This window comes from Neopelma chrysocephalum, unplaced genomic scaffold (genome assembly GCF_003984885.1).
Source record: "Neopelma chrysocephalum unplaced genomic scaffold, ASM398488v2 Primary Assembly neopelma1_119, whole genome shotgun sequence".
Taxonomy (NCBI): Eukaryota; Metazoa; Chordata; class Aves; order Passeriformes; family Pipridae; genus Neopelma; species Neopelma chrysocephalum.
In genome coordinates this window covers 2056819-2083021 of record NW_020897781.1, presented here as the reverse complement: position 1 = coordinate 2083021, position 26203 = coordinate 2056819, and the positions used below count along the sequence as shown (strand labels likewise).

The 26203-nt window shown below is 47.2% G+C and overlaps 1 protein-coding gene across 1 annotated transcript; it reads left to right on the top strand.

The window, feature by feature from the left end:
• Positions 1–8599: 8599 nt before the first annotated feature.
• LOC113974295 (DEP domain-containing mTOR-interacting protein-like) lies at positions 8600–24717 on the top strand. Its single transcript, XM_027697315.1, has 9 exons — positions 8600–8859; positions 15098–15276; positions 18317–18440; positions 19718–19896; positions 20509–20694; positions 21074–21214; positions 21480–21550; positions 23181–23285; positions 24444–24717. Exons 1-9 carry the CDS (start codon positions 8774–8776, stop codon positions 24570–24572), a joined length of 1200 nt encoding a protein of 399 aa, XP_027553116.1. The 5' UTR covers positions 8600–8773; the 3' UTR covers positions 24573–24717.
• Positions 24718–26203: the final 1486 nt, after the last annotated feature.

The following is a 26203-nucleotide window of genomic DNA, read 5'->3' as shown; positions in this document are numbered from 1 at the left end:
CAGCTGGTGGTGATGGTTCACATTCAGGATTCCAGTTTCCTTCATTAGCCAGACAGCCACGTGAGTACTCCAGATGACTGATGACTGCACTGGGCTTTATTTAAATCTAAAATGTCTTTTATTATGTTCTTGGTCAGCAGGACTGAATTGCACTTGCCTTGTGGGAGTAATTTTACTGATTTTTTACACCAAAAAAAGGTGGATGTTGGAGTTGGGTAATGTCACTGGTACTACTGCACTGTGTCCATTCTTGACATATGGGCTGCTCTGTGAGTCAGATGCAAAGTTTTCACATGGGATTACTTGAAGTAAACAGGATATGCTGTTTCTGGAGAGAGGATTTTGGCCCTCTCTTCTGACGACATACAGAGCCCAACAACTTATACAAAATACCATGAAAGCAGTAATGTGCATTCTGAATTTCAAACTGAGCCCAGTCAGTACAAGCTGATAGAAAAAGTGGAGTCTAGACCAGAAAATACAGTCATTGACTTGAGGAAAGTCAGATCACTACTGAATTATCATGTCCACTTGCTTCTGCTGGGTGAGTTTCTGTGCCCCTTCACAGCTGTGGTCTGTGCTCTGATCCCAGGAATGTGAGTAAGTTTTTGAGCTGGTTTGTCATTATTTGGTTGCACACTTCCATGGCGTGTGCAGGCTCAGAAGGTGGCCTCCAGGGTTTCCAGGGCTTCACACCTCACTGACTTTAGGGAATCAGATTGTGAGCCTTCTGAGGTGTGCAAGCAGGCAGTGGGGATGTTTCCAGTTTCCTTGTGCGCTCCACCTATTCCAGTATGTTCATCCACAGGTGCTCCACCTTCTGCAACGCGCTTTGGGTGGGCTCTCAGGAGCTGGTTGGCCACCACCACGTCCCCAAACTCCACAGGCTTAGCCCAGTACACAGGTTAGGCTCTGCACCTCTCCGCTGCTTTGCCAAAGGTTTGCAGGATGTGGCCATGGGGTGGAAACTGAAAGTCCCACAAAAAAAGAGCAGTGGAGCTGAGTTGTGCTGTTGGGAAGCTGTAAAACCCGAAGCTCTGACGTCGCTCATCGTCTGTTAAGTCACTAATTTGCAAGGAGGCCAAGACATGCTGCCTGTCCTGGCTCCAGCCGTTTGTGCTCTGTCAGCATCTCCTCAGCAACACAGGAAAAGAAAGGTCAGCCTCCTCCTCTGAGCAAGGTGCTGACGTTTGCTTTAGGCGAGATTAAACCAGCCTGCCTTTTTATCCTCAAATGATGCGCTGCCTCCAATCTCTGAATTTCACCAATGCTGCCCCAATGGCAATGTTTAAACTCGCTAAAACCAGAAAAGATGAAAGAAACACTGAAAAGACTTCCTAGGAGAAGCTTCCTTGTACTTTCAATTGCTGAGAACAAATGGGAGAGACCGAATCTCTGGCGGGACTGGCTGCTTGGACTGCCAAGAACACAGTCGTGTTGTACCTCAGCAGGACCATGACCACTGCTCAAGCAGGAAAATCCAGTGCTATCAGCTCTGCACAGTTTGCAAACCAGTTCTTGTCTTTCCCTTTAAGCCCTGCCAAAATGTTCTCCCTCAGAGAGGCTGCTCAGCGTTGCTGAGGCTGTTGAATTTTACAATAGATAAATCAGCTCCTGCCAGGAAATGCAGAAAGGCTGGAGTGTGTCTTTTAGGAAAAAAAAAATCACCACTTTTGATTGAAGTGCTCCTGCTTAATATCAGCAGTTCTGCACTGGACTGCTCATCTTGCCCTCAATGTAACGGTGTTTGACTACTTAGGGCAAAAACCCACTTGTATATACATCTTTTTTTCCTGATCTGCTGACCTGGATGGTTAATATATGTAAATTGATGTGCCAGCCTATATAAAGGCTGTTGTGATCAAGGTCAAACTAGGAATTTTCTTCTTTACAGAACCTTTTCTGTGTGTTGTTTTTACATAGAAGCTTGATGCAGTTCCAAGAGGGAATTGCTATTTTAATTCTGTTTTCTCAAATTACCTATTGACTCCAGCCATCAGCTGTCACTTTTGGAGTGCAGCTCAATGCACTGCACTGGACTTGAATTACAAATTTAGTCCACCTAGACAGGGCTTCACCATTCAAGTCAAGCTCCCCAGTGTCACTGCAGTACTGGCAAGAAGAGAGAATCTGAATCTGAGACTGCTGCAAGTCTCCTTTTGCCCACACCAAGGTGTGTCTCTAACCTGGTCATAGAACTTGGGATGGAGTACAAAGCACATCAAAGAAGTGGAATAAATACTTCTTGTGTAATCTAGGCTGCTGGTGATACCCCAGCTAGTTAAATTAAACTTCTGCAGAATGGAATTACCGATTTCCATGTCTGTTAAATGCCCATCCTCTCTGTGGTGGTGGTTGTGAAGGGCTTTTTGTCGTCTGCTGAAGGCCACACGTGCCTTGGACTCTGCCAGTGATGGAGACAGAGACTCACCCGCCTTTCTGACCCATCTCCTTCCAGAACCCATGGGGCATCAGAAGTGAAATGGCTCAGCTGTGCTTGGCCAGTGGGACAGGAGCTGTGACACAGAGACTGACACGATCAGATGAATTATGTCTGAGTATCAGTGCCAGAGGGAAGCACTCATATGGTGAGGAGTGACTGCAAAGCCCCAGCTCAGGACTGGTGATTCTTCCTTGGGCTGTTGTCCATTTTCTTGTGTAGTCTTAGCACCAGCTGCGCTCTGCTGGATGCACTCCTTGGCCGAAACTCCTCTGGATCAATCCCAGTGCAAACCCTCTCTTGCACTGGTTGTGAAGAAGGACTGGGGCACTCACCAGCTCACACAGAAGGTGCTGGTCTAGTGGAAGGTGACCCTGCCTATGGGGGGGGTTGGAACTAGATGACCTTGAAGGCTCCTCCTGTCCCAAACTATTTTATGATTCTGTGAAGATTCTTTCAGAGCTTGTGGTCAGATGGACGCTGCTGGTGGAGAGCCTCACTTCTCCTTCCTTCCTCTAGAGGGGATTGTGTCACTGTGCATGGGTTGTTGTTGGAGGAACTTCTTCCATGGGGTTCTAATAGCTGGATGCAGGGTTAGAAATGTGTTCCTGCTCGTCTATCTGCTTTTCCACAGCCCCATCCTGTCCTCTGCTGGTGACTTTCATGCTGCATTAAGCAAAACGATGCAAATTCCTCTTTTCCAACCACACACAGGTACTCCTTTGATTTTGCTTGCTGTTTTGGGATTTCAGCTCTCCCTTCTCTCTGACCGAGTACACCAAACTGGATGGTGGCAGTTTAAAGCTCAGGCTGTAAAAATTACCAGGTTCTAGGGTTTTTTGTCCCTGTTACCCTGTCCCTTTTCTGTTAAGCCAGTGTAGCAGCCTTTCTTTATGATGAGGAAGTAGCAGACATATACAGAGCTGGGACAGGGCTGTCTGTCCATAACCCCTGATACAGGTTGGCACAGCTATAGCCAACAGTTCTTTTTAATGGATTGTGATAGGATTACACTCCCCCTGCCAGGAGTGATTCCTTTGGCTGTGTTTAGTCCAGGCTAATTATAACATAATTAGCACATTCCCATTACAGCAGGAGACTTTCCCACCTTTGAAGCTTGAGCATTCCTTCTCTGGGAGAAATGTGGGTCTAGAATTGGCCACAGCACGCACTGTGCAGCACCTGGCAAGGCCCTGACCGAGCTCAGGGTGTCCAGACCATGCTGGGGAGCTGTGAGTCCTGCTCTACAGTCTGCTCCTCCCAGAATCATGGGATCATTTTGCTTGGAAAAGACCTCTGAGATCATAGAGCCCTGAGAGGCTTCTGTGGAGATGGAGCAGCAGAAATGCACCTCGAGAGATGTCCCAGAGCAGGGGCAAGGAGGTCTCCATGTCCCCATCCCAGTGGTCTGCAACACCTGAGTGACCTAAAAAAACACATTAAAGAGTCTCACCCTTAGGGTGAATGGAGGGAATTAAACTCATGTGCCCTGCTTCAAAGTCTCAGACCCACACACTGGTTTGGGAGCTGAAAGTTAAGGACTGTTGACAGTTTTAAATGTTCTAAGGTTGAGGAATGGGGAAGTGGAGATGACACAGATTCTGTGTCTTGTTGCATAAGAGCATTTCTTTTGTTGTCACTTGTTCTTTGTTATTTTTTTTTCCAATGAAAACTTTTCCTAGTTCATAATGGAGGTGAGTACTTGGTAGTGTTTTTATTAAAGCTGCAGGTCCTGGAGCAATGGAATCACGGGAGAATTTCATTTTTCAGTGTTTGGTTTTTTTGTTTCTTTGTATGGGTTTTTTCCAAGCTAAAGTTCTATTCTTTGTAGTTCTGGAGAACCATGACTGAGCTGTGTTTGCTTTACAACTTTAGGGGAAACAAAGAGCCTCCTATTTACTGCTTTGTAGCCAACCAAATTATTTTGACTTGCATTTGATTGCTTGGGGTTAGCAGCCTTTATTTTCTGTGGAAAGAAGCAATATATCACTCGAACATCCAAATTTCTTTTCTGGAAAAAAATGAAGGACACTCGATGACGAGAGAGCTCCAGCTCAGATTTATAACCAGGTAATGAGAAATTGCTGAATAAGGTGCTCATTTTCTGCCACTAGAAGGTAATAAATCTTCCCAATTTTCTTGGGCTGTGAGAACACTGCTGACCAGTCCCCTGAGCAGCTTCCAACACAGAAGTGGAGGAGACTCCGTGGTGCAGCACATTTCCTTGGTGCACAGCAATCTCCAGGCTGCCTTTTATGATTACAAAACTATTCCCTGGGTGCTGGGGATGAGGGATCTCCAGACAAGATGCCCCCAGTACTGCTGATGTGCTATTCCAAGTGGGGGGTTTTTATGGAGATGTTTGATGCAAAGGGGCTTCCAGCATTTGCTGTGGCACTGACACCAATGAGTTAAGCAGCAAATAGTCCCAGGGGTGGACTGTGAACTTTACTGCCAAATATAAACAACTTTTCTGAAAGCAGCAGGGAGAGCCTGGCTCCCAAACAATGCTGGGCTCTCTGGATGGGCTCCAGCCCAGGTGAGCACACCTTGCTGGCGACAAGGACTTACCCCTGAGGGAAATGTTCTCTGGCAAGGACAGCTCCGTGTCAGCTGGCCAGGGAAGGGCTGTCTCGCTCAGAGGAAACATGGGCCCTGCAAAATCAGGGGGTTTATTGTGTTGATGTTGGCTGTGAACTCCTTTTTTAAATTTTTTAGGGTTTTTTTGCTTAAGCTAAATGAAACTCAGTGTGTGGGGTGAGAAGTGATGGTTGGCTGCCAGCTGCTGGCATTGGATGTGCCAGCTCAGAGCAGGAAAAATCTGAATCTCTCTGTTGCCAGACCCTGCTGCCCTGCACGGGAGATTTCTCCAGCTCTCTGCTTGAAATGCAGAGCCTGAACTGCCACATGGAGGACAAAATTTAGGCAAAGGACTAAGGCAAACATTACAGTCAGTGACAAGGACGGCTGTGAAAGCTCACAGTGTCCTCTGTGCTATCTCCTGGCAAGCCTTACAAACAGGTTTTTAATCTTTTTACAACTTGTCAAAACAAACTCATCGAATTCCCTCCTGTCTTTTCCTCAACCCTGCTAGGGGAAAAAGAAGGAAAAAAAGAAATAAAAAAATCAGTGGGAGCTAAACCTTCTACTTTCTGGAACAATGTTGGGAGTAGAAGACCAAGGTACATGGCTGTACCCAGAGGTGCCTCTATCTTTTCTGGACACTTAATGAGTCAAACTACTTCCTAATCTATTGAAACAGGAAAATTCAGACACTCCCTCTGGAGGGGAGACCTAGATGAAGGGACTCTGTAGTGCTGCTTGCAATTCATTGTAGCTTAGACTCCAAAGCCATGGTATGAATGGCTCTTTTCATCTCTAGATGAAGCCGATAACTAATTCCTTCATGTGTGGGGAGTGAGGGACACATATCTAGGGATTGCTTTTCCTAGCCCTGAAATGCTGTCACCTCCAGGATGAAATTAACAGCAACTTGCAGGGTGTATTCCCTGTATTCCCTTCAGTGACACAAATTGCTTTGGGTGAAAGGTGTCAAATCTGCAAAGGGCACTGCTGAGGTTGATTAAGAGCTCGGTGCTGTGAGCACGGGGCACAGGGCTTCGGTTTAACATGGCTTTGCTCCTGAATTGAGGACATGCTCTTCCCTCTAAATGTCAGTGTGAAAAGCCCTGAGGTTGTGACATTTGGAGTGTTGTGTTGGTGGAGAGGAGAAGTTCCTCCAGGCCTGGATCCTTGCTCTGATGTGGACCAGTAACAGAAATCAGGGAAAGAGGAGGAGATATGGTGAGTAACCTCTCCACTAACATATTCTTGCAGCTTCCACCAGTGAAGACAGAAGTAACCATCTGGATTTCCCTGTTCAATACCAATACCATGTCCTGCATGAACTTACCTAGTGTCCTTTTTTAAAATCAATTAGGTTTTGAGGCTTTATGTCAAGTGATAGCAACTTGCACAATTTAATTTTATGCTGCTGAAGGGGAAAAACCATCCTCCAGTTTGTCTCAAGCCTTATGTTATGAGCTTGGCCCCAGTCCTTGTTGGGAAAACAGCTACTCCACAGTCACCTTCTCTTTAACAGCTATAGGTTTACAGTGGTCCTCTGTCCTCTCAGGAGAAGTTTCAGTCCATCTATCTGCCTGTCATGCCCACAGGCAGCTTTCTGAGCACAGCTCCACCATCCTCAGCAGCTCTGGATATCGCTGGCTGCTGTGCCCTCCCTCTGCTCTCTTGACTGAAATGCTTCCCAGGCTTGAGAGGGGGAGATAATATATTTTTAGTAGCTTCTCTTCCTTGTTTTTGCAGCTTAAGTAGAAATATTAATGTCTAATATAAAGGGCACATTTTACAAGGTTATTTGTGGGAGCAATAAGCTTTTTTCCTCCTGTGTCTTTCATGAAAGAAGCTGGCAAGAGCTGAAATCCTTTACCTTTTTACTGTTAGAGTAAAACACTCTCAGGCTTGGAGCTGAGTGTCTCTTTTTTCTTTTCTTTTTCTTTTTTCTTTTTTTTTCAGCAAAATATGTATTATCCAATGATTAAAAGAGCAGCAATTTTTCCCTAGCTGAAGTGATACAGGGAGTGATGAGATGGGCAGGTTTGGGGATCTTGGGGATCTCCCCCAATGGCATTTATGTTGGGAATGAAGGATGCTGCTCCCGTTCCTGCCCCAGGAGCACCTCAGGACTGGCACAGACACACCAGCACCGGCGCTGCCAGAGGGGGCTCTAGGAGCCGTCCTGAGCCTGCCCCGGGGCTGCCGGCTGAGCCTGCCCGTGTGCACAAGGGGAGCCTGTTTCCCTGCATTTATGGCCTGGCATGAACAGCAGGACATGGGAGAGAGTGTGCTCTGGGATAGTCTGGATAGAGGGAGCCTTGTTGGCGCAGCCCATCACTGCTGCTCCCTGCGTGGCCGGGCTGCAGCGGGTGTTTGACTTGGACAGGATTGCTGGGAGCGAGGTTTGTCCAGGCCCTGAGCTGCACCTTTGCTGCTCCTCCATCAGCAGAGAACCAGCAGTGATGCTGGATTCAGGAAGACCAGTGTGCCTCCAGTTACTGCCGTGCCTTTACCCTGTGTCTCCTGCTCCTTCTGGCCCTGGCTGTTCCGTGCTGTGCTCCTCGAATCCCTAACCCAGGCTTGCTGGATTTAGCAGTATTGTGGAACATAAGCCTGGAAGGGTCCACTTGTGCTAATGGAGGTACTGGCTAACTCACTGCTGGCTGATGAATTGCTGCTAAAGATGAACTAATTAAAGACAGCATTTAGTTTACTGATGCTTTATCAGACTTCAAACTGAAGTAGAATCTCCTCAGCTGATAAAATTTGCTTCCCTTCCCTCACTCCTGTCTTCTCCACACACACTTCTGGTAGGTTTCTTTAGTGTTTCTGAGGTTTGATCCTCTATGCCAGTCAATATTTTTCACTCCTGCTTTAACTAATGGAAATATGATTTCAGATGAATCTGATGGCAATGATGGATGTAATCAACCATCTCCACATCCCACTTCCTCTGCCCGTTTCTTTGCTGCTCACTGTCACTTTTAGGTCAGCTCTGGCCTGCAGAAAGTACCTCGAGTAATGGAAATGCCTGGTAGCAGCTGAGCTCCAGTGCCTGGAGGCAGGTTTTAAAGGTGATATCCAGTGTCAGCTTGGCATGGGCAGAGCCCCAGACTCATCAGTGCCAGCTCTTGCTCATTACAGCCTGTGCTTCTCCATCCAGCAGCCGTCCATGTGATGGCTGCTGCACTGAGGAATGGCTCAAGCTGCTCTGAACGCCCTTTTTAGCAAGTGTTGGCCGTGGTGTTGGATGCATCCCACCCTGGGGAGAGGCAGGAAGTCCTCAGGGAGGAGGATGAGAACAAGGCACGTGGCTCGTGCTGGGGAATGGCACATTTTGAACACTTGTAGGACAGTTACAGCCTAAGGAAGGAAGTGCTTTGTCCGTCTGATGGCTGATCAAACCACTCATCCTCCAGCCCGTGCGTGCCCGGAGTCTGCCGGAGTCACCTCCCCGGAGCGAGCAGAGCGGGCGCTGTCCCAGCCTGCTGGGAGCATCCCTGCCACCTTCCCGGCTCCCAGCCGAAGCCTGCCTGGAGCCAGCGGGTGAGAAGCCCGCAGAGCCAGGCTCAGATTGCAACAGGCTCCTCCTCCGAAGCCTGCCGAGAGGGAAGGAGAGGCGGGGAGCAGGACTCAGCAACTTCAGGCTGCCAACCTGCGCCCTGCCAGCGGCCGGGGACGGCGCTGGGGGCCCGCATCTTCCCAACCCGCATCCCATGGGGAGCATCTCCCACCGCCGCCCCCCGTCAGCCCGGCATGGAGAGCCTGAGCAGCAGCCTGAAGAAGAAAGCCACCGAGCAGCACTACCGGGCAGAGGTGATGATTGCTGGAGAGCAGCTGAGGTAGGAGGTGTGGGGTCCTCCTCCAGCCCGGGGCAGGGCTGTACCCGGGGCTCTGGGCTCTGTCCCGTTAGCAGGAGGCTCAAAGCTTTATCTCTGAGCAAACACTTTTCCCCCAGGTATCTCCCCCTCCCCAGTACCTGCTGATCCTTCCTTCACCCACCAAACCAGTGTTGAGCCAGGTCCTTTCCCACACTGCCTTGTCCTGCTGCTCCTCTGTGGCATCTCCTGCAATTCAGCTCCAGGTGCCAGGAACTGACAGGCGGGTTGAGGTGGCAACAATTTTTTTTCTCCCTTTGCACCTTCCCTCAAGTGCAGAGCATGGTGTGGTGGCACTGAGCAGCCCCCCCAAGGTCCCTGGTCCCTGCCTGGATGGGGTGAGCATTGCTTCTGGGGATGCTTGGACTTTGAGGTGACTTGGAAGGGCATCTCCTGAGTGCCATGTGCCTGAATTGGATCTTACCTCTCTTGAAAGTCACTTTTGGGAACTTCTGCTGGTTTGCAGTCCCAGCTTTTAAGCAGCTTCTGAGATTTATTTTTTCCTATGAAGACAAAAATCTATTCTATGCAAGAAAACCTGTGTGGCTGAGAAAGCATGTTCCTTGTGCATCTGGGGTCAGAACCCTCACTTGCTTCAAAGCATGTCACTGTGGGCTTTCCTAGCTCTTGAGCAGAATTTGCTTGTTTGTATCTGGAGCCATTCTGGTTTGTTTTGAAATGTGGGTGGAAGTTAGGAAATATATCCTTGAATAATGTAAATAGCCCAGGGTTTGATTTTTGCTAGCATCAGATTCCTAAAATTAGCTTGGTGTTGCTCTGTTGTCCATTCTCAGTGAGTACTGTTAGCTTTAGCTTTATTATTTGCACTGTATCAAGGATTGATAACTTCCAGCTAAGGACTGGGGCCCCATCTTGAAAACACAGCCAGTGTTCAAAGTGGCAGGGAAAGTTTATTCATATTTCTATCTTATTTATATTTATATTTCCAGTATTTTACCCATCTGGGGTGACTGAGGTTTAAAATGAGCCCTATAGCCAGGGCCAAAGGAAGGGATCAGGTATTCAGAGAGCAAATAAAATAATCAAGCTGTGAGTTAAAACTGTGCTCCATGTGTGGGGAGTGATGTGTCTTCCTTGTACTTCTTGCAGGACAGGAGCATATCAGATGCTGGACCACTGGGTGATTGTGGCTGTAAGGTGGAGAAGGGGGTACAGTAAATTTATTTGTGAACAGAGCTCTTCTAGCACACTAGAAGATGCCCACTGGGATAAAGTTGAATAGAAAACCCAAAATTCATGTAGTTTTGGGGACACCCCTCTGAGAGTTCATGGTGATGGAAAGAAGGACCCTTTTGCTGGTTGCTGGGAATGCTGCAGTTGGATCCTTCTGCTTTGGTCTGGGCAGGAGCCCATTCCCAGTGCAGAAGGACGGGAAGGAGCTGCTGGACAGCCCAGGGTCTAAAAGCTGAGGAGGAGGGTGAAGAGATAGACACCAGCCTGCAGCTGGGCTCCTCCTTCCCTGAACCCCTGGCTGGAAGGAGAACTGGTTGATGAAGAACATGCTGAATATTTATTTGGGGGATCTTACAGCCTGGCAGTTAAGGAGTTAGTGGTATGAATCTTCCTGGGACGTGGATTTCCAGTGCATAGCAATGGGGAAACTGAGGCCGAGAGGCTGGATGGTGTCTCAGACAACAGCAGATGGACAGGGCTAAATATCCACATTGTTCTCCCCCTGCTTTTCCCCACAGATGGAATACAGAAGCACGTGAAGGAGCCTTGCAGGATGCCCTGACTCTGTAAACCTCCATCAGCAAATAACATTGTTGCATCTACATGAAATATCAAACATTTGTTTTTCCCTGTTCTCCGCTTCCTGCCCTGCCTCCCCACTGTTGCATTTAATCAAACAAACCTTTGCTCCATCTTTACAGTTCTTTGGCTTCCCAGCAAGTTTGCAAATCCCTCCGAGTTTGGTTTGGCCAGAGGGATGAGTCTGTTCAGTGTCAGGATGCATTTCCCAGCCAGAAATAGCTGCACAAGAGAGGGATGAGGAAATACTTTGTGGGGATGGCTGGGAATGAAATGGATCCTAAAGGAAGAGAGGGGAGATAGGGCAGTGTGGTTTGGGCTGTCTGTCTACTAGGTCCTCTCTGCTTCCATGAGGATGCTGCTGTTTGGTCTTTTAAGGGGAAAGAGGAGTTTTGGGTGTTGAGTTTCTCTCCACTAAAAAGATGAAAATAAAAATTCTAATTGATATTCCAGTCTGGAGTTTGAGAGGGCTGCTGTCTCGGGCTCATTCCTCATATCTGCTGCCAGTCTTCTTGTTTCAGACATATAAACTTGCATGAAAATCACACCAGTTTTACTGGGCGTTGTGTGTTCCTGGGTGGCTTTCTGTAAGAGAGGCCCAATTAGTCACTTCTAATTGCAACAAATGGCTTATCTGCACAGAGATATTCTGGAGCAGCTTCCGCGCTTTGCATTCACACCCTGCTGTAATCAGAGGCTCTCAAGTATGGACAAGCCTTTGTGCACTCTCACATGGGTATTCCCATGGTAAAGTGAACCAGCTGGGCTCTAATAACTCTGTTAAGCTGCATTAATCACTCTTAAACATAAAATATATTCAGTAAATTTATGTCTTGCGCAGAAAAAGTGACAGGAGAAGGAAGGTTTTCTCCCATGAAGAACAAATTCGTGATTTCAGCCACTGTCCCAAGTTTTCAGAGTGTTTTATTTGGATACTCAAACTGCGATGCTGTTAAACAAAGTGTTCATGCTTTGATACTCTGGAAATTGGGCTCACTTAAAGATGTATAGCTGAACATGCAAAAATTTGTATTCTTGCCCAAAAATCTTGGGTCTGCAGGAGTTTTGGTGGTTCTCTGTTGGACTTGGATCTCTTCTAGTGAGGACGTGTTCCTTGAAGAATCATGAGGCACTGCTTGATGCAGCAGTGAATGTTATTCAGAAGATAATACTACATGGTCAGAATGACCTCTAAAAGCCAATTATTAAATTTTCAGCACTAAAAGCTGAGTAAAAGCGAGGACTGGGAAGTAGACTTGTGCTTGCTGGGGTTCCTTTTTGAGATTTCAGTCTGTTTTAAATACAAGCAGGAAAAGAAAACATCTCTGTACCACTTTGGGCTGCCACAGGCAGGCAAAGCTCTCCCCTCTTCCCACATGTACCGGTGCTTTTGTGGACTTGGGGTGTTTGCAGTGCCTGTGTCACCTGAATGTGCCTCCCCAGCAGCTGTTTTGCAGAGATTCTCTTGTGGCTGTTGCTACCTTTTAGTGAGCACTTACTTAGCTGATTTGGGGGGGGGTTTGTTTGTTTTCTGTGAAGATAGGAACAGAAAAGATCCTTTGGATGAGGCATCTTTCCAAGGCCATTCATTTGTGCTGAACTGCTTTGGGAATGTGAACTGCAGTTGGTATCCTTGAAAGATCCACCTTGGCATTTGAGATGCTCAAGGTCTGTTTACACGGGAGGTGATGGAGAGTTTATTTCTCTTCTGTTTGCACTGCTGTGGATGTCCCTTTCAACAAGGTTACACAAGGATGAATAATGATGGCTTTGTAGTGACCTTGACAGAGAAACAATTTGCTTACCCAACACAACCAACCCAAAGCAAACGCACATGGAAGCAGCGCTTTGACTGCCAAGCCAAGAGTGTTTCATAAGAGCCCATTCCCATGTTCCAGCAAGTGTTTTATCCTGGCTTTATTCTGCCTTTTTTTTTCTTTCCCCTTTTGGAGAAATAATGTGTTCACGGGGTAGATTTTGCCATCTAGAAAACTCATAATATTGCATTATATATATTTCCTTAATTTTTTTTTTTATCTGGAAGCACGATTATAACCCAGTCATGGTTTCACCAGCTTTGTTTTATTACTATCATACAAGAGCTGCTGGAAGACGCAGTTGCTGTAACATCCTGTGTCTGAAGGACAAAATTTGTCTCTTCAGAGTTGACAGGAAACAGTAAACAAGAGGAAAGTGAAAAGAGCACAAGGACACTCGAGCCGTGCCTTTTCCGCTGCCCTGGCTCTGTGGGACAGAGGGAAAACTTGTCACAGGCTTAAAACAGCCCACAAAGCTCCAACATGCTGCTGGTCCAGAGGTGCAGAAGCACCACCTAACTCCTGTCCTGACAATTTTCCCCAATAGGATAGTTTCAGGATAAATGCATTTTTAATTTTTATTTTTAAATCTTAGGTGTTAGCAGCACTGTTTGTTGGAAATAATTTTTCTTTTCTTTTATTTTTCTCCTGCAAGATCTCTGATTTTTTTTTCTGTATTCTGAAACATGATAAAAAAAATATCTATAGGGGAAATAGTGTTCTCCCAATGATTCGGGCCTTGTGTGTCTATGTTATTTTATGTGAAAGGCATGTCTGAGTGTGTGTATATATATATAAATGTATATATATGTGTGTGCGTGTGTATATATCTCTATATATTGTTTATGGAGTCCTGCAGACTCTTTATGGCAATAGAGCACTCTTGGAACATTTCTTATCTCTACCAAACATTCCTCTAAAGTGCCTTCCCACTTGCTAATTGCAAAGGAAAGAAAGCATATAAAATTGACTGTGTCTTCCCCCGTAGCAGAGGGAGGGGGAGCCTGTTTGTAGTCACTGCTGGCTGTGCCTGATTGCATTTTGACAGTGGACCATGAAATAAAGGAAGGAAAAAGACAAAAACTCTAAAAATAGCAAGGCAGCTGTCGGTGGACTGTTCTTTCTGGGTAAAATCCATATTCAGAATGAGTTCTGGTCACCTGTGGGAATGAGCCTTCCAGGTAAAAAGTGACATGCTGAATATAGACCTCAGGATTTGAGGGAGGTCTGTCAAAAGCAAGGTCAGGAGCTGGCTGTGCATGAATCTTTGGTTTAAAATTTGAATTTCCAGGAAGGTCTAAAAATTTCTGTTAATCATATTGGCTTGTAGTAGCCTCAGCATTCATTGCAATAATCAATTACTGATTTTTCATCTTACAGAAGTTTTTATCTTTAGACTTTTAGGACCTTCGTATTTGTAAATCCTACAATAGAGGATAATCCATTATTATCTGGTAGATTTTTAAGGGTATTTAAACTTCTCATATGGTACCTAAAACTGTTGTCCAGCACGCTGTGTTGTACACAGAACTTTTCCACAAAGAACAAAAGAACTTGAGGCATGAAATAACGAAAGTCTGCAGTGATTAATGCCTTAATAAAATACACTGGCCCAGGGCAAAACCAGGAATCGAGGAGAATAATTTGAAACCAAAAACATCCTGGAGTTACAGAGGAGAAGTTTAATTAATATCTCCCTTCTGAGCCTGCTGCATACAGTGGGCATTTTCCAGGGTTGGTGTTTTGGGAACGGTCATGACTACAGGGCAGAAGTTTGGCCCCTGGACAGATCTCCTGCCAGACTGGGTTGGCTTTGGCTGGAACACAGAAGAACTCTGTGCCTTGTGGCTTGCTCAGTTGTTAAAGTCCTTTTGAAAGTCAAAGCCATGCTCACCTGAGTACTTTTGCCCATATATATCTTTCCATCAGAGCTGCAGACTAGCCATAACATGGGGGTTTTCAGGATAGGAAGGTTGTTGTTTTGGTAAACTCTGTCCCAGTCAATCCCACTTTGAAGCAGAAAATGTCAGGACTGTTGTCCACTGTTGCTGTGGATTAGTGGTTCATGGATTAGTGGGTAGTGGTGGGATCCACCTGGCACTCGTTGCTTTGACAGAAGAAACCAAGGCTCCTGTTACTGCTCCCACCTGGAGCTATGACTAAGACTTTGTCCTGGGGGCAGCTTTATTCCTGTTTTCATGGTCATGGGGAAGGAGAACTAGACACAGAACAGTGCCAAGATGACAAATATATGTACTGCTATTTTTTTTCCGGAGTTTTGTCCCCTCTTCACCCCCTCTGGTTTGCTGCTGTGTGTTTTTTAGAGGCTTGCTTAGAGCAAAAGGACACGTGTGGGTCAGACTATGCCTGATGCAGGCAATTGTATAACCTGCATAGTAATAAGAGGAGAGAAGGGCCTGATGGAGAGGCTCCTTAGGATTGACTAATCCACTCTTGCAATGCCAAGGGGTTTGGTTGAATTTGTTAGTCACTGGGTGGTTGCCAGAAGTCCCAACTCATCAGCGGTGTCTCCAAGCTGGACAGATGCTGGGCAGTCAGACCCACATTCCCCTGTGACACCAGCTGTGCTCAGTGGCTGCCTTTCCCTCCAGGCTTCGCCTCCACGACGGGAAGCTCATCAAGGACAGACGTTTCCACCTCCGGACGTACCCGAACTGCTTCGTGGCGAAGGAACTCACGGACTGGCTGATTGACCACAAGGAAGCACCAGACCGGGAGACCGGGATCCGCCTCATGCAGAAGCTGATGGACCACTACATCATCCATCACGGTGGGTGGGTGTCTCTGCTGCCTGCTGAGCCCCCTCAGGGAGGTGTCTGTGTGTCTGCTCACCGTGTGTCTGTCAGCCCAGGATATGGAAGTGTGGCCAGGTCCCTGTCCACCACTTTCCTACGGGAAGAAGCTTGTCTCCTAGAGAAGCTGGGAGAGGATGGGTAGGCAGGAGGCTGTATGGGGCTGGATCCATGTGATGGTGCATTGCTCTGGGGAATGTGCCAGTTCCCTGCCCACCAGAAAAGGGGCTTGGGCTGTGTGCTGGTAAAAGGGCATCCAAAGTGTCTCCCATTTGGAAGCAAGTTCAGTAACACCTGGCCTGCATTGTCCTGTATCCAGCCAGGTGGGTATTTGTACAGAAGCTGGTCTGGCTCATGTTTGTGTCATGCAGAAGTGGAAGCTGAATTATAGCACATGCTTTACATCGGCAGAAAAATTAATTTTCTTTCCATAAGAGCCCAGCGTTCCTCGGTTTCCCCATGATGGGACAAGTGGGGCTGGGGAGTCCACATCACTCCAAGCAGAAGTAGTCTGGTACCTGTGAACCTGGAGCTGAAGCAATCCTGTAGGAATGCCTCTCTTGGGATTTAGGTGTGTTTCAAAGGCTTGTTCATGGTACTTGTTAAAAAAAAAAAAAAGGATGGGGACAAGGGAGAAAGCAGCTTGATGCTCAAGCCCAGCTCTTAGTAGTTCAGGCTTTTTTTCCTTTTTAAAATTTATTTGGAACTTTCAGGAGTTCTGGAGTAACTCAGATCATGTACTGACCTCTGTGCCTGTCCCTGAGCTGCAGAGCAATCCCCAAGGTCCAGCCCTTGGTCCCAATATAACAACAGAAAACAAGCGCTTCAGATTGGCAAAAGGCAGTTTCTCTCCATGTGATTTTCAGGCACAATCAGTAACAAAAGTCCCAGATTATCAAATAGCTCTTGGACACCTTTGCCATTGGTGGGAAGGGCTGTGGCTGAGCTCTCTTGCTCCCAGGTCTTTGGGACAGGAGGTGTGCTAACCTGGAGCTGGGTGGTGGTTTGTCACACGAGGATGCAGCTGAGGAGACAGAGGCAGATGACCACACCAAATCCAGTCCTCTCTTCCCCTCTCTCCTCCAGGGTCCAGAAACAGCTGCCTTTGACCACCGCAATGCAAACACTCTATTGCCATCTGCTATTTGCTGAGGTTAATGCCCTTTACATTAAACTGCCTTGAATAAAAATAGACTGCTGCTGTGCTTTATCACAAAAGCATAAAGCTGAAGCAGGGAGTTCTCAGTTAACCATTAACACTTAAAGCTGATTAATTTTCCATCTTTCCAGCTGACAGTTTCAAATAAATCCATTAGTTAATTAAACCTGGGCAGCACTGGGTGCCAGTGTTGTTTTGATTGCTGACTGGGATGTGTCCATCCTGCCTCTGTGATAATTCTTGGCAGGACACAGAAGTTGACTTTCCAACTTGCTTTTTGCCCATTAATTTTTGTTAGCCCTGTGGAAAGAAGGCTGCCTGCTAACGCAGCACTGCTCTGGGTGCCTGGCAATTGCCTGACTAAACTGTTTGCCCTCTTCTCTGCTGGGATCCAGATGATAATTATCTCATGAAGATCATTGTGCTGCCTCTTAATTGTCTGATATGGTTTGAGCTTTGGTTTCATTACATGCTGGAAACACATTGAAATTGGTCTTTAAATAGTAAAAGTGCTTTGGTTTTCTATGGACACAGTTCTGTAAGGCTTTAAGTTCTATTCCTGATTGCAATGGAATCAGAATGTCTGCTCCTTGGAGTTATGAGGATGCAAACTTTCACTGTTCAAACAACCTTATCCTGCCCTCCTGCTCGATGACTCACCGGCTTTAGCGTCCTGATTTCATCCGAGACAACTGCTCAGCAGGAACGGTGAACTCCAGATCATCTGACAAGTTTTGGCATTTGCTGCTCACCAAAAGGGGAATGTGGTTTTGCTGGTCTGCTTAGAAGGATGGAAAAAGTGTTAAAATTTTCAGAAGAAGTATCTTGTGCCTTTTGAATTTCACTCCAGTGGATGACGTTACTTTAGTGAGGAAACACTTGTGGGTTTTCTGTTTTCCCTTGGCTATTTTTCTTTGTTTCGCAGGCATATTCTTTTCTCTGTTTTGTGGGGGTTTTTTGTTTGTTTTTTTTTTTTTACCACTGAACTTTGTTCTTCTCGCTTCAGACACGTGAACCTGAACACAGGCTGGCTTTTAAAAGCTGGAGTGTGATTTTTGGGCTGGTTTTTTGTCATAGTTTTATTTATTTTGTTTAACTTGTAGTCTGGGAATGTGTTGCAAGCAAGTTTATCTCAAAGCTGCATCCCAAATATTTACCTGCTAAAGGTTGCACGGACTTAATAGCCATTCATTTACAGATTGTGTGCCCATGCCCAAGATGAAACCAAGGCTTTTCAGACAGATTTTATTATTGCAGTTGTATGTATCTGGCTTTGAAGAAAACTTTCTCTTGAGGTCAGTTTGCCATGCAAGTGGATTGGGCAGGGTTGGCACAAAATGCTGTGGAAAAATTCATGCCACTGTATTTTTTAGCTTACGACTATTTTTGACAGACAGAGGTGACTTTATGGGGGTTTGGATGCAGTGTGGGTTTTTTTCCTCTGTCCTCCAAGTCTGCTTACAGCGGCAGCAACTTTCTAAAAAAAGTTGATTGAGGGAATTCTGTTTGTTCTCTTTTAGTCTAAACCTAAACATTTAAATTAAAAGAAAGAAAAAAAAATCCCTGGTTTTTTTCTAATGAATGTTTTAGTGTCTGGATCAACTGCAGACTCAAACTCCAGCTTTCCCAAGGTCTGTACATTGGGGCTGACCTCTCCCACCAATATGGGCTGCAGGTGTTTATAAGCAGCTACTTTTTGGGGACTGAAGGCTCAGATGCTGGTTGCTCCATGGTTCAAAGGGCACGGAGAAGGACATGGCACACAGCCCTCACAGCTTTGAACCTGGAGACAACATCCTGCTGAGTGTGAGCCCTGTCTGTCCCTCACAGACTGACATCCCTCCCCTGAACTCTTCCAGTCTGTGATGAGCACTCGGACTACAAGGATGCCAAGCTGCTCTACCGCTTCCGCAAGGATGACGGGACCTTCCCCCTCAGCAAGGATGTGAAGGTGTTCATGCGAGGGCAGAGTCTTTATGAGAAGTACGTGAGTCCTATCCCAGCACTGGGGTGTTGGGAATGTGCTCTGCTGGCTGTGCTGGCTGCTGGTGCTCTGCAGCTGGGAGCCACAGCTCCCGCTGGCTTCGCTTTCCCTTCTCTGCACCCAATGCTGTCCCTCTGGGAAATGCTGTTTCCTGAGCCCTGTCACAGCTGCAGGACAACCACCATCCTTGGGGATGGGGCAGGAGCTGTACTATGAACTCATGGATGCTTCTAAGGGCTCCAGCCCAAGTGCAGGTTCTGGGATCTGTATAGGGAAGCACTAGAGTTCAGTCTCAATGCTCCTGGGATTAGAATGTCCAGTGGCCATTCCCAGCAACCTTCTACCCTCCTCCAATGAGCTGCTTCCACCAGCTCTTTTAGGACTTATGGCCAAAGTCAGCAGGGTATGGGATTTTCAACACCCTTGTGAGCCTGGGGCCCTGTGTCTCAGTCTATTTGCAAAATTTGTCATGGAAAAGCTAATTCTCAGAAAGTAAAGAAAACTCCTTCCATCTCCAAGTGTTTAGGGTTTTTTGTGTTGACTGTTTCTGGCTCTAAATCTGGGCCATGTTCCCAGGGTTCAGCCCCAGCCCACCCTCTGGACCTATTTCCTTTAACAGCCCCTTCACACCTTCACAACCTCATAACCTGTCAATCAGAGTCACAAACTGGCGCTGAAGGAGAAGTCCTTCCTCCAGGCAGGTGGTGATTTCGGGTGTCTCCCTGCCCCTTCTCCAGATGTGCATCCCTTGGACTTAGCTTTTGATCTGCAACAGTGTCCGTGGGATGGGGAGAGCATCCAGCCAATTGTCTCATGGCTGAGCCAGCTGCACCCTCTCGTGGAGACACTGGATTTTGCTCTCACATATGCTGCAGATGGAATATGTGCCATCTGAAACCCACCTTCTCCATCCATTTGGATATCTGCCATGTGTTTCCTGCATTTGGTTGCTTTTCCCTGCATTCTTTAGCTGAGGTGGCAGCTGAACTGGTTTTGCTGAAGCTGCTCCCTCTGCTGTGATGAAGATTCATAAAGATGCCTGACTGCAGCTCTGTGTTCCTCCCTCCTTTCCCACTGCTCCCAGGCAGCAATGTTTTGGCTGCAATGCTTTGCCCGCTTCTCTTGGCTTTGCTTTGACTGTCTGCAGTTCCCATGAGGAATGGCAGGGATGTGTGGCATCATGGGAGCCGTGTCACTGCTTTGTGTGGCTGCAGCTCCTGTGAGGGATGGCAGGGATGTGCAGTGTCACGGGAGCCCTGTCCCACCTCTGTGCCAGGCTGGTGAGCGTGGAAGAGTCAATTCTGAAGGTGAGAGAGGAGAACTCGGTGAAGTACCAGAGGACTTTCCTGGGCTGTGAGATGGTCGACTGGCTCGTTCAGGAGGGAGAAGTGGAAAACAGACAGGAAGCCGTGGAGCTGGGACAAGCACTGCTGGAGCATGGGATCATTCAGCATGGTGAGCAAGAGTCTGGCTGGAGCCGGGATGGAAAGCGAGGGATGAGCGTAACTGTCAAGGCTGTGCTAGGAACAAACCCCCATTCATGTCATGCAACAAGTGCTGGTCAAGTGCCCACTTGGAGATGGCAATGGAGCCTTTTAGTTCTATGTTTGGAGCTGGTGACCTTTGAAATCGGAGCAATCATGCACCACCCGCAAAGGCTTTGAGTTGAAATCTGAGCTACTGCTCTTCGGTTCTTCAAAGCCGCCGGCCACAGGCCTGGGATCCACCCCTGGGTTTGGAGGGCTGGGGTGTGAGGATGTAATGTTCAGCTCTGCTTGGCTGGATATCATAACCACCTGCCGGAATCAAACTTGCAATTCGGAAGGCAGGAAGTCCTCTGAGGGGCAGGTGGAGGGCTGTGACAGCAAGTGCACCCCTGGGAGATGGCACCTCTTGGGGAGGTGGCCCTGCTGTCCCTCCCTCCCCACAGGCAGTGTTCTCAAACAGTCAGAAAACCACAGTAGACCACAGAGGCATTAAAAGCAAATTCACTGGGATCACTCAGGATATTTGCTATATGTTTTTTGCACCCCCTCAGCCTCTCCCTCCTCCCCTGTTCTCTCCTAGTCTCCAATCGGCATCACTTCTTTGACAGTGACATCCTGTACCACTTCTGGATCAACTTCCGCCGGCGTCGGCGTCTCACAGAGCTGCTCAATGAGAACTCTTCTCGTGCCCTCTCCGAGAGCCCCGACAGCCCCTTCTGCCTTCGCAAGCTCAACCCGGAGCCAGGCAACACCAGCTTTCTCTCTGGTAACTGGATGTGTTTGTGGAGGGGTGTGAAAGCAAGGATTACATTACCAGAGTATCCCAGAGCTGATGGTGTTGCTCCAGCAGAGCATAGGATGTCCCTCCAGACATCCTGTGAAGTGACCCCCCATCCCACTGGTTTGTGGTGGGTGTCACAACACAGTGGCAATCTCTGTCACAGCTCCCCACCCCAGGAAAATAACTCAGCTTAGCATCAACTCAGCTCTAGATCTTTCTTTGAAGTTGGATTTATTCTTTCTAAGCTCAAATGCCATCTTCAGTGCGTGCTTACCTTTCAGGTGTGGGTCAGGCTGGGGGTGAAGTTTGTTATTTTAAACTAGACTGTTTCCTGTTGAGCAATTGTTATTTCTGTCTCTTTCAGTCCAGACCAACAAGGAGATCAAAATTGTCTCAGCAGTTCGAAGGAGCAGCATCACTTCCCTCTCTGGAAACTCCAACCCCTACTTCAGTGCTGCTCCTACGTTGGTATTCCCTCCTGTGGCCGAGTGCAACCCCAAATCAGGTCTGGGCTTCTGCATTGCCCTGTTGTTACATGGGATACATCCATTCCTTCAGGGCACAGGCTCGCTCAACCCCAACTCATCAAGAGGAGAGGGTCAGCCTCACCTCTGCTTTGTGATTTAAAAAGTTGTGCAAGTGTTTGGAAAAACCCTGAGATGAATGCAAGGAATTCTGTGTGCAGAATGGGTAATCCCCAGGCTGCCTTGTTATACACTTTACAGTACAAATCCCTTGATTCTGACAGAATCTGTCACCTTCTGCTCTAGTGTTAAAGAGACCCGTCACCAACGAAGAGCTCCTGTCCCCTGGGGCCCCTTATGTCAAGAAAACTCTGACTGTGAGTGACCATTGTGGATGGCATTGCCAATCCATCAGTATCCAGCTCCCTGGCTGAGCTTGGATGGCTTTCTGTTGGCTGCTCTGACCTCTCTCTATTATAGCTTTGATTGCATGTCACATCATCCTGACTTTTGGTTTGTGACTCTCAATGGGGAAATGTCTTCACATATTCTTGTGGGTGAAAATGTGCTCAGCCCCTGCAAAAGTTTAATGTATATTAAAGGGGTAGATCAGGAAAGAAATATTTCCTGGATAGGAAAAAAACCTCCCATTTTGGAGATTTTTTTGGTGAGGCCCTGGCACAGGTTGCCCAGAGAAGCTGTGGCTGCCCCATTCCTAGAAGTGTCCAAGGTCAGGTTGGACAGGGCTTGGAGCAACCTGGTTGAGTGGAAGGTGTCCCTGCCCATGGCAGGGGGTTGGAATGAGATGATCTTTAAGGTCCATTCCAGTCCAACTCATTCTAAGATTCTGTGATTTCTGTTTCATCCAGCTCCATGCAAACTGTAGAATCAGTAAGTCTTGTGACAGCTGAGACTGTGACACTCATCCTCTCTGACATGGCTTTATGCACAGCTTTATGCATCTTTCAGGTTCCTCTGCAGGTCAGGGTGTGTTGATATGATCCATCAGCAGCACAGAATAGGGGGAGCATCCAAGGGCCACTATTGCCTTTCTTATGATGGGCTTTTTACATGGACAAATCTCCAGGATGCTGCACACAACTTGAGTTTGAGCCTTTTTTCCTTTTCTAATTATTTCTAAAGCTGTAGGATGGGTCAAGGCAGGGCTGATGGGTGCTGGATGTAAATGTTACAAGACAACTCCTGACCTGTGGGTCTTACTGTGCTTGGTTATTTTTGTGTGAAACTTCTCATGTCTTCACTGCCTGCCTCTGAAAGGGGGGACCTCACAGAAACCATGGGGGCTGTCTGCCATACTGATTTGGCACAAGTGGGGTTACAAAAGGAGCTGTGGATAAGGTTCCCAAATTAAGTGTGCCGTAGAAAGTGATGGGAAAGAGCAAGAAAAATAAAGCTGGTGATTAGCATGGCACATATGAGGACGTGCTGTTCATTCTCCTCCTGAATGCTCTTGCCCTGCCCTTCAACTCTGCCAGCCTGGGCCTTTCATGGCTCATTTCCTCCTGCTTAGCTCTGCAGTTGCTGTATTTATTTATATGGGTAATGTGCAAAGTCTCTTGGGAATTCCTTTTCTCTTTTAGTCACATCAGAGGGCCGCAGCACTACAGCAAACTGCCCTGACAGACTGAGATCAGAGTGGGAAAGGCAAGAGGGGCAACTTCCACCCTGGAAATGCTCTGCTGTGCCAAGGAAAAGGCACCATGTGCATGCTCTGGAAATGTTCTCAGCACACTCTCAGTGCATACCTCACTCTTCAGCTTAATGCTGCCTGTGCTTCACTCTTCTGCTCTTGCTGGCAGGGAATATTAATCACAAAGCAGCTTTGCAGAGAGCAATTAACCAGTTCTGCATCTCACTGGTGCACAGCCCTTTCTCTCCCACCCAAAAGAGATTAGGATCATGAGCTCTCCATCTCTCTGGGAACTGTTGCATCTCCTCTATCCAGCCCCTTCCTTGGTTTTTAAAACCCTTTTGTTCTGCTTGTAGATTGTGGGGGATGCAGTGGGCTGGGGGTTTGTGGTTCGAGGAGGAAGACCTTGCCACATCCAGGCTGTGGACCCAGGAGGACCTGCTGCTGCTGCAGGGATGAAGGTACTTCTTGCTCACGGTGACTTAACTGGAGGCAAGACTTCTGTCCTGTTTGAGCTTTCTGGGCTGAACACATCCTCCATGATCATCCCACCTCCTGCAGCGGAGATCAGACCTATGGAGTCAGCACACGGAGCTGTGGGAGAGGTGGAGGGAAGGATGACCTCTGCAGGCAAAGTGCACCCTGTGTGGTGGCACAGGGGAGAATTTGCCTTTGCCAGGGCAGAACAGGGGCTGTGGGCAGCTAGAACTCAAAAAACCTCTCTCAAAACTAAACCATCCCCACAGTAGACTTTGGAGCTGTCAAAACTGTTTCAGCTGCTGAAAACAAAGCAGAGAATTCCCAGTTCAGCTCCAGTGATTTGCCGGTGAAGCAGGGAAGGAGCAGAGCTTTATCCTGGATCACCTGCTCTCACAGCTCCTGAGATGCAACACATTTTGTTTCCCTGCTGTCAGCAATGGAGTTCTACATGGAGCTTTATTCCATGTGCATGAAAGCTGAATAACCTTAGACTGATGCCTTGATTTGATTCATCAAGTAACTTCCAGTATTTCCAGCTCAGGTGAAATGAACTGAGATCTTGAAACTCATTTTGGGCCCAGGCATGTATGAGTTTCACCTACAGAGTTTTAGGCATGCGTGAAAGAAATGCTGAGTTTCCCAGTTCCCTATAAAGACCCCAGCAGCCAGAGAGAATCATTTCTACAAGCTGATATAAGTCTAAAGTCACACGGATATTTGAAATAATGGGATTTTTCAGAGGCAGAGTGTGACTCCTTGTTTGCTTCAGGCAGGATTGGGAGGGGATGGATGAATTTGTTTCATTTACTCAAGAGCCCAGTTAATTTCTCTTTACCTAATCTCATTTGCTACCAAATTGCTAGATGTTAATATTGTGCCTCATTTCCATCTGTGAAATGAACCACTGCTCATAAATGAGTCTTTTTTTTCTCTGTTAGCTCACAGTCTAAATCCCTTTGGTCCCATTTTTATGATACAGTGATTGTAGCACTGTGATATTAGTGTAGCTATGCAATGGTGATGCTTTAGAGTTTCAAGGCTTTTGAGGCAAGTTATTTGCATCACAGCCTCTGGCTCCGGTCAGTCATGGGCAGAAGGTGCCAAGAGACTGAAGGTAACCTGTCCCTCCTCTCTTGCAGGTGTGCCAGTTTGTTTTCTCAGTGAATGGTGCGTGTGTTTTGCACCTGGACTATCAGACCATCAGCAGCCTCATCATGACAGGACCGCGGACTCTCGTGATGGAAGTCATGGAAGCCATTGATGAATGAAGGAGTCTCATCCCACTGCTGTTTGGAAAGGCAGGACACTCTACTAAGCAGGGATGGAGCGTGGGGAGGGACCAAGCTTGACCATTCACTGTGACGTGTTACCCAGGCATTTTAATATATTTTCAAATAAATACATTCTAATGGACAAGTCTTGGATTTTTACATTCTTGAAATGTTTGGCTCTCCCTGCTCTCAGGAGTGTCTAAGCTTTTGCAGCTCCTTTTTAGTACCAGTGTGAGAATTCAGCACTTTATGCCCCAAGCCTTAGAACAAGCCATTCACCAGCCAGGCTGCAAGGCAGGTGGTAAAGCTGGTAAGCAGCAGGAAGTTTGATACCCAGTGAGTATGTCTGAGCTCCCCTGAGCTGTCTGTGCAGTCTACCGAGAACACAATGTGCTCTCCAGATGGCCCCATAAGCTGTGCCATCGGCTCTGTCAAGAAAATAAGGAAATGAATACAGGAATGTATGCTTCCTTGTAAAGTCTGAGGCTCCTGCTACTCTGTTGGCTTAGCCACACTCACAGCCAGGGCTGGTTGCTGTTCTCAGCTGTTTCTTGAAAAGGGGAGACTTCCATGATGGTGCTTTTTGTGTCCCTACCCCTTAATAATGTTTAAATTAATTAATCAGCTTCACCTCAGCATGGAGGCAGGAGAGGTCCCAAATATTGTAGGCTTCTACCAACCTAGTGGTGGGGGGTAGTGGGGGAAAGGAGAGACCAAAAGCAGAGTGTGCCCAAAAATGTGTCCTAGTTGGGGAGGGAACAGAAATGAGTGAAAGCCACCAAAATGCAGCCCTGACTCTGTTGCTTGCAGGATGACTGTGTTTGTAGTCAGTGCAAAATATTCCTTGCAAACTACCCTGAAAGTGAACTAAAAATAGAATAACAGGTAATAACAAGAAACTGGGGAGGTTTCTTGCATTCCAGTTCACAGAGCATCCTGCCTGTGATTAGCCTGCTGTGCTGTGCACAGAGAGGATGATCTCCAGCACTCCTGCTTAGGGCAGGGCTCTCCGTGCAGCTTGGCCACAAACCAAGCCTTAAAAAAAAACCCAACCCAAACCCAAAAAAGCCCCAAAATAGTAATTTTGATTTGTGTTAAAGTGGGATTGACTTTCTTGGAAAATCTGGTGGCAGCTGTGTATTAGGTATTGCCTTACTGCTGGCTGCCTTTTTTTTTCCCCTTGGTATAAAGGGATATGTGTTCCCCCAGTTCTGGTGCCGAAGTAATAGGACTACTTGGAGCTCAGCATTCCTGGAACACTGTGCAGGCAAGATGTTTGCATTGATAATCCACTGGGGTCCCTCCAGCGCCTAAGTGAAACCAGACCATCTTCTCAGCCGTTTGTCAATACACTCCCAGTTGTTATTTGTAGCCATTCAGATCACGAATAAAGCAGCCTCAATCTGCCTTTTTGTTTTTTAAATTCTCTTTAGGGAGGGTTTGGGTGTCTGTGATGGCCCAAAGGTTTAACCCAAGGTGTGTTTGGCTTGAACTAAGGTCAAATCCAGGCCCTGTGTGGGCACCTCGGGAAAGGCAGGCCAGAAAGCAGCACCCTGAACACAAGCACTGGAAACAGCTCCAGATTTTTCTGATGTAAACACAGCAGGAATTTTTAGCTCTGCATCTGA

Coding starts and splice junctions, on each gene's coding strand:
- LOC113974295 (XM_027697315.1), top strand. CDS start 8,774: ATGGAGAGCCTGAGCAGCAGCCTGAAGAAGAAAGCCACCGAGCAGCAC. Junction 8,860..15,097: donor ATTGCTGGAGAGCAGCTGAG/GTAGGAGGTGTG, acceptor CTTTCCCTCCAG/GCTTCGCCTCCACGACGGGA. Junction 19,897..20,508: donor GCATGGGATCATTCAGCATG/GTGAGCAAGAGT, acceptor GTTCTCTCCTAG/TCTCCAATCGGCATCACTTC.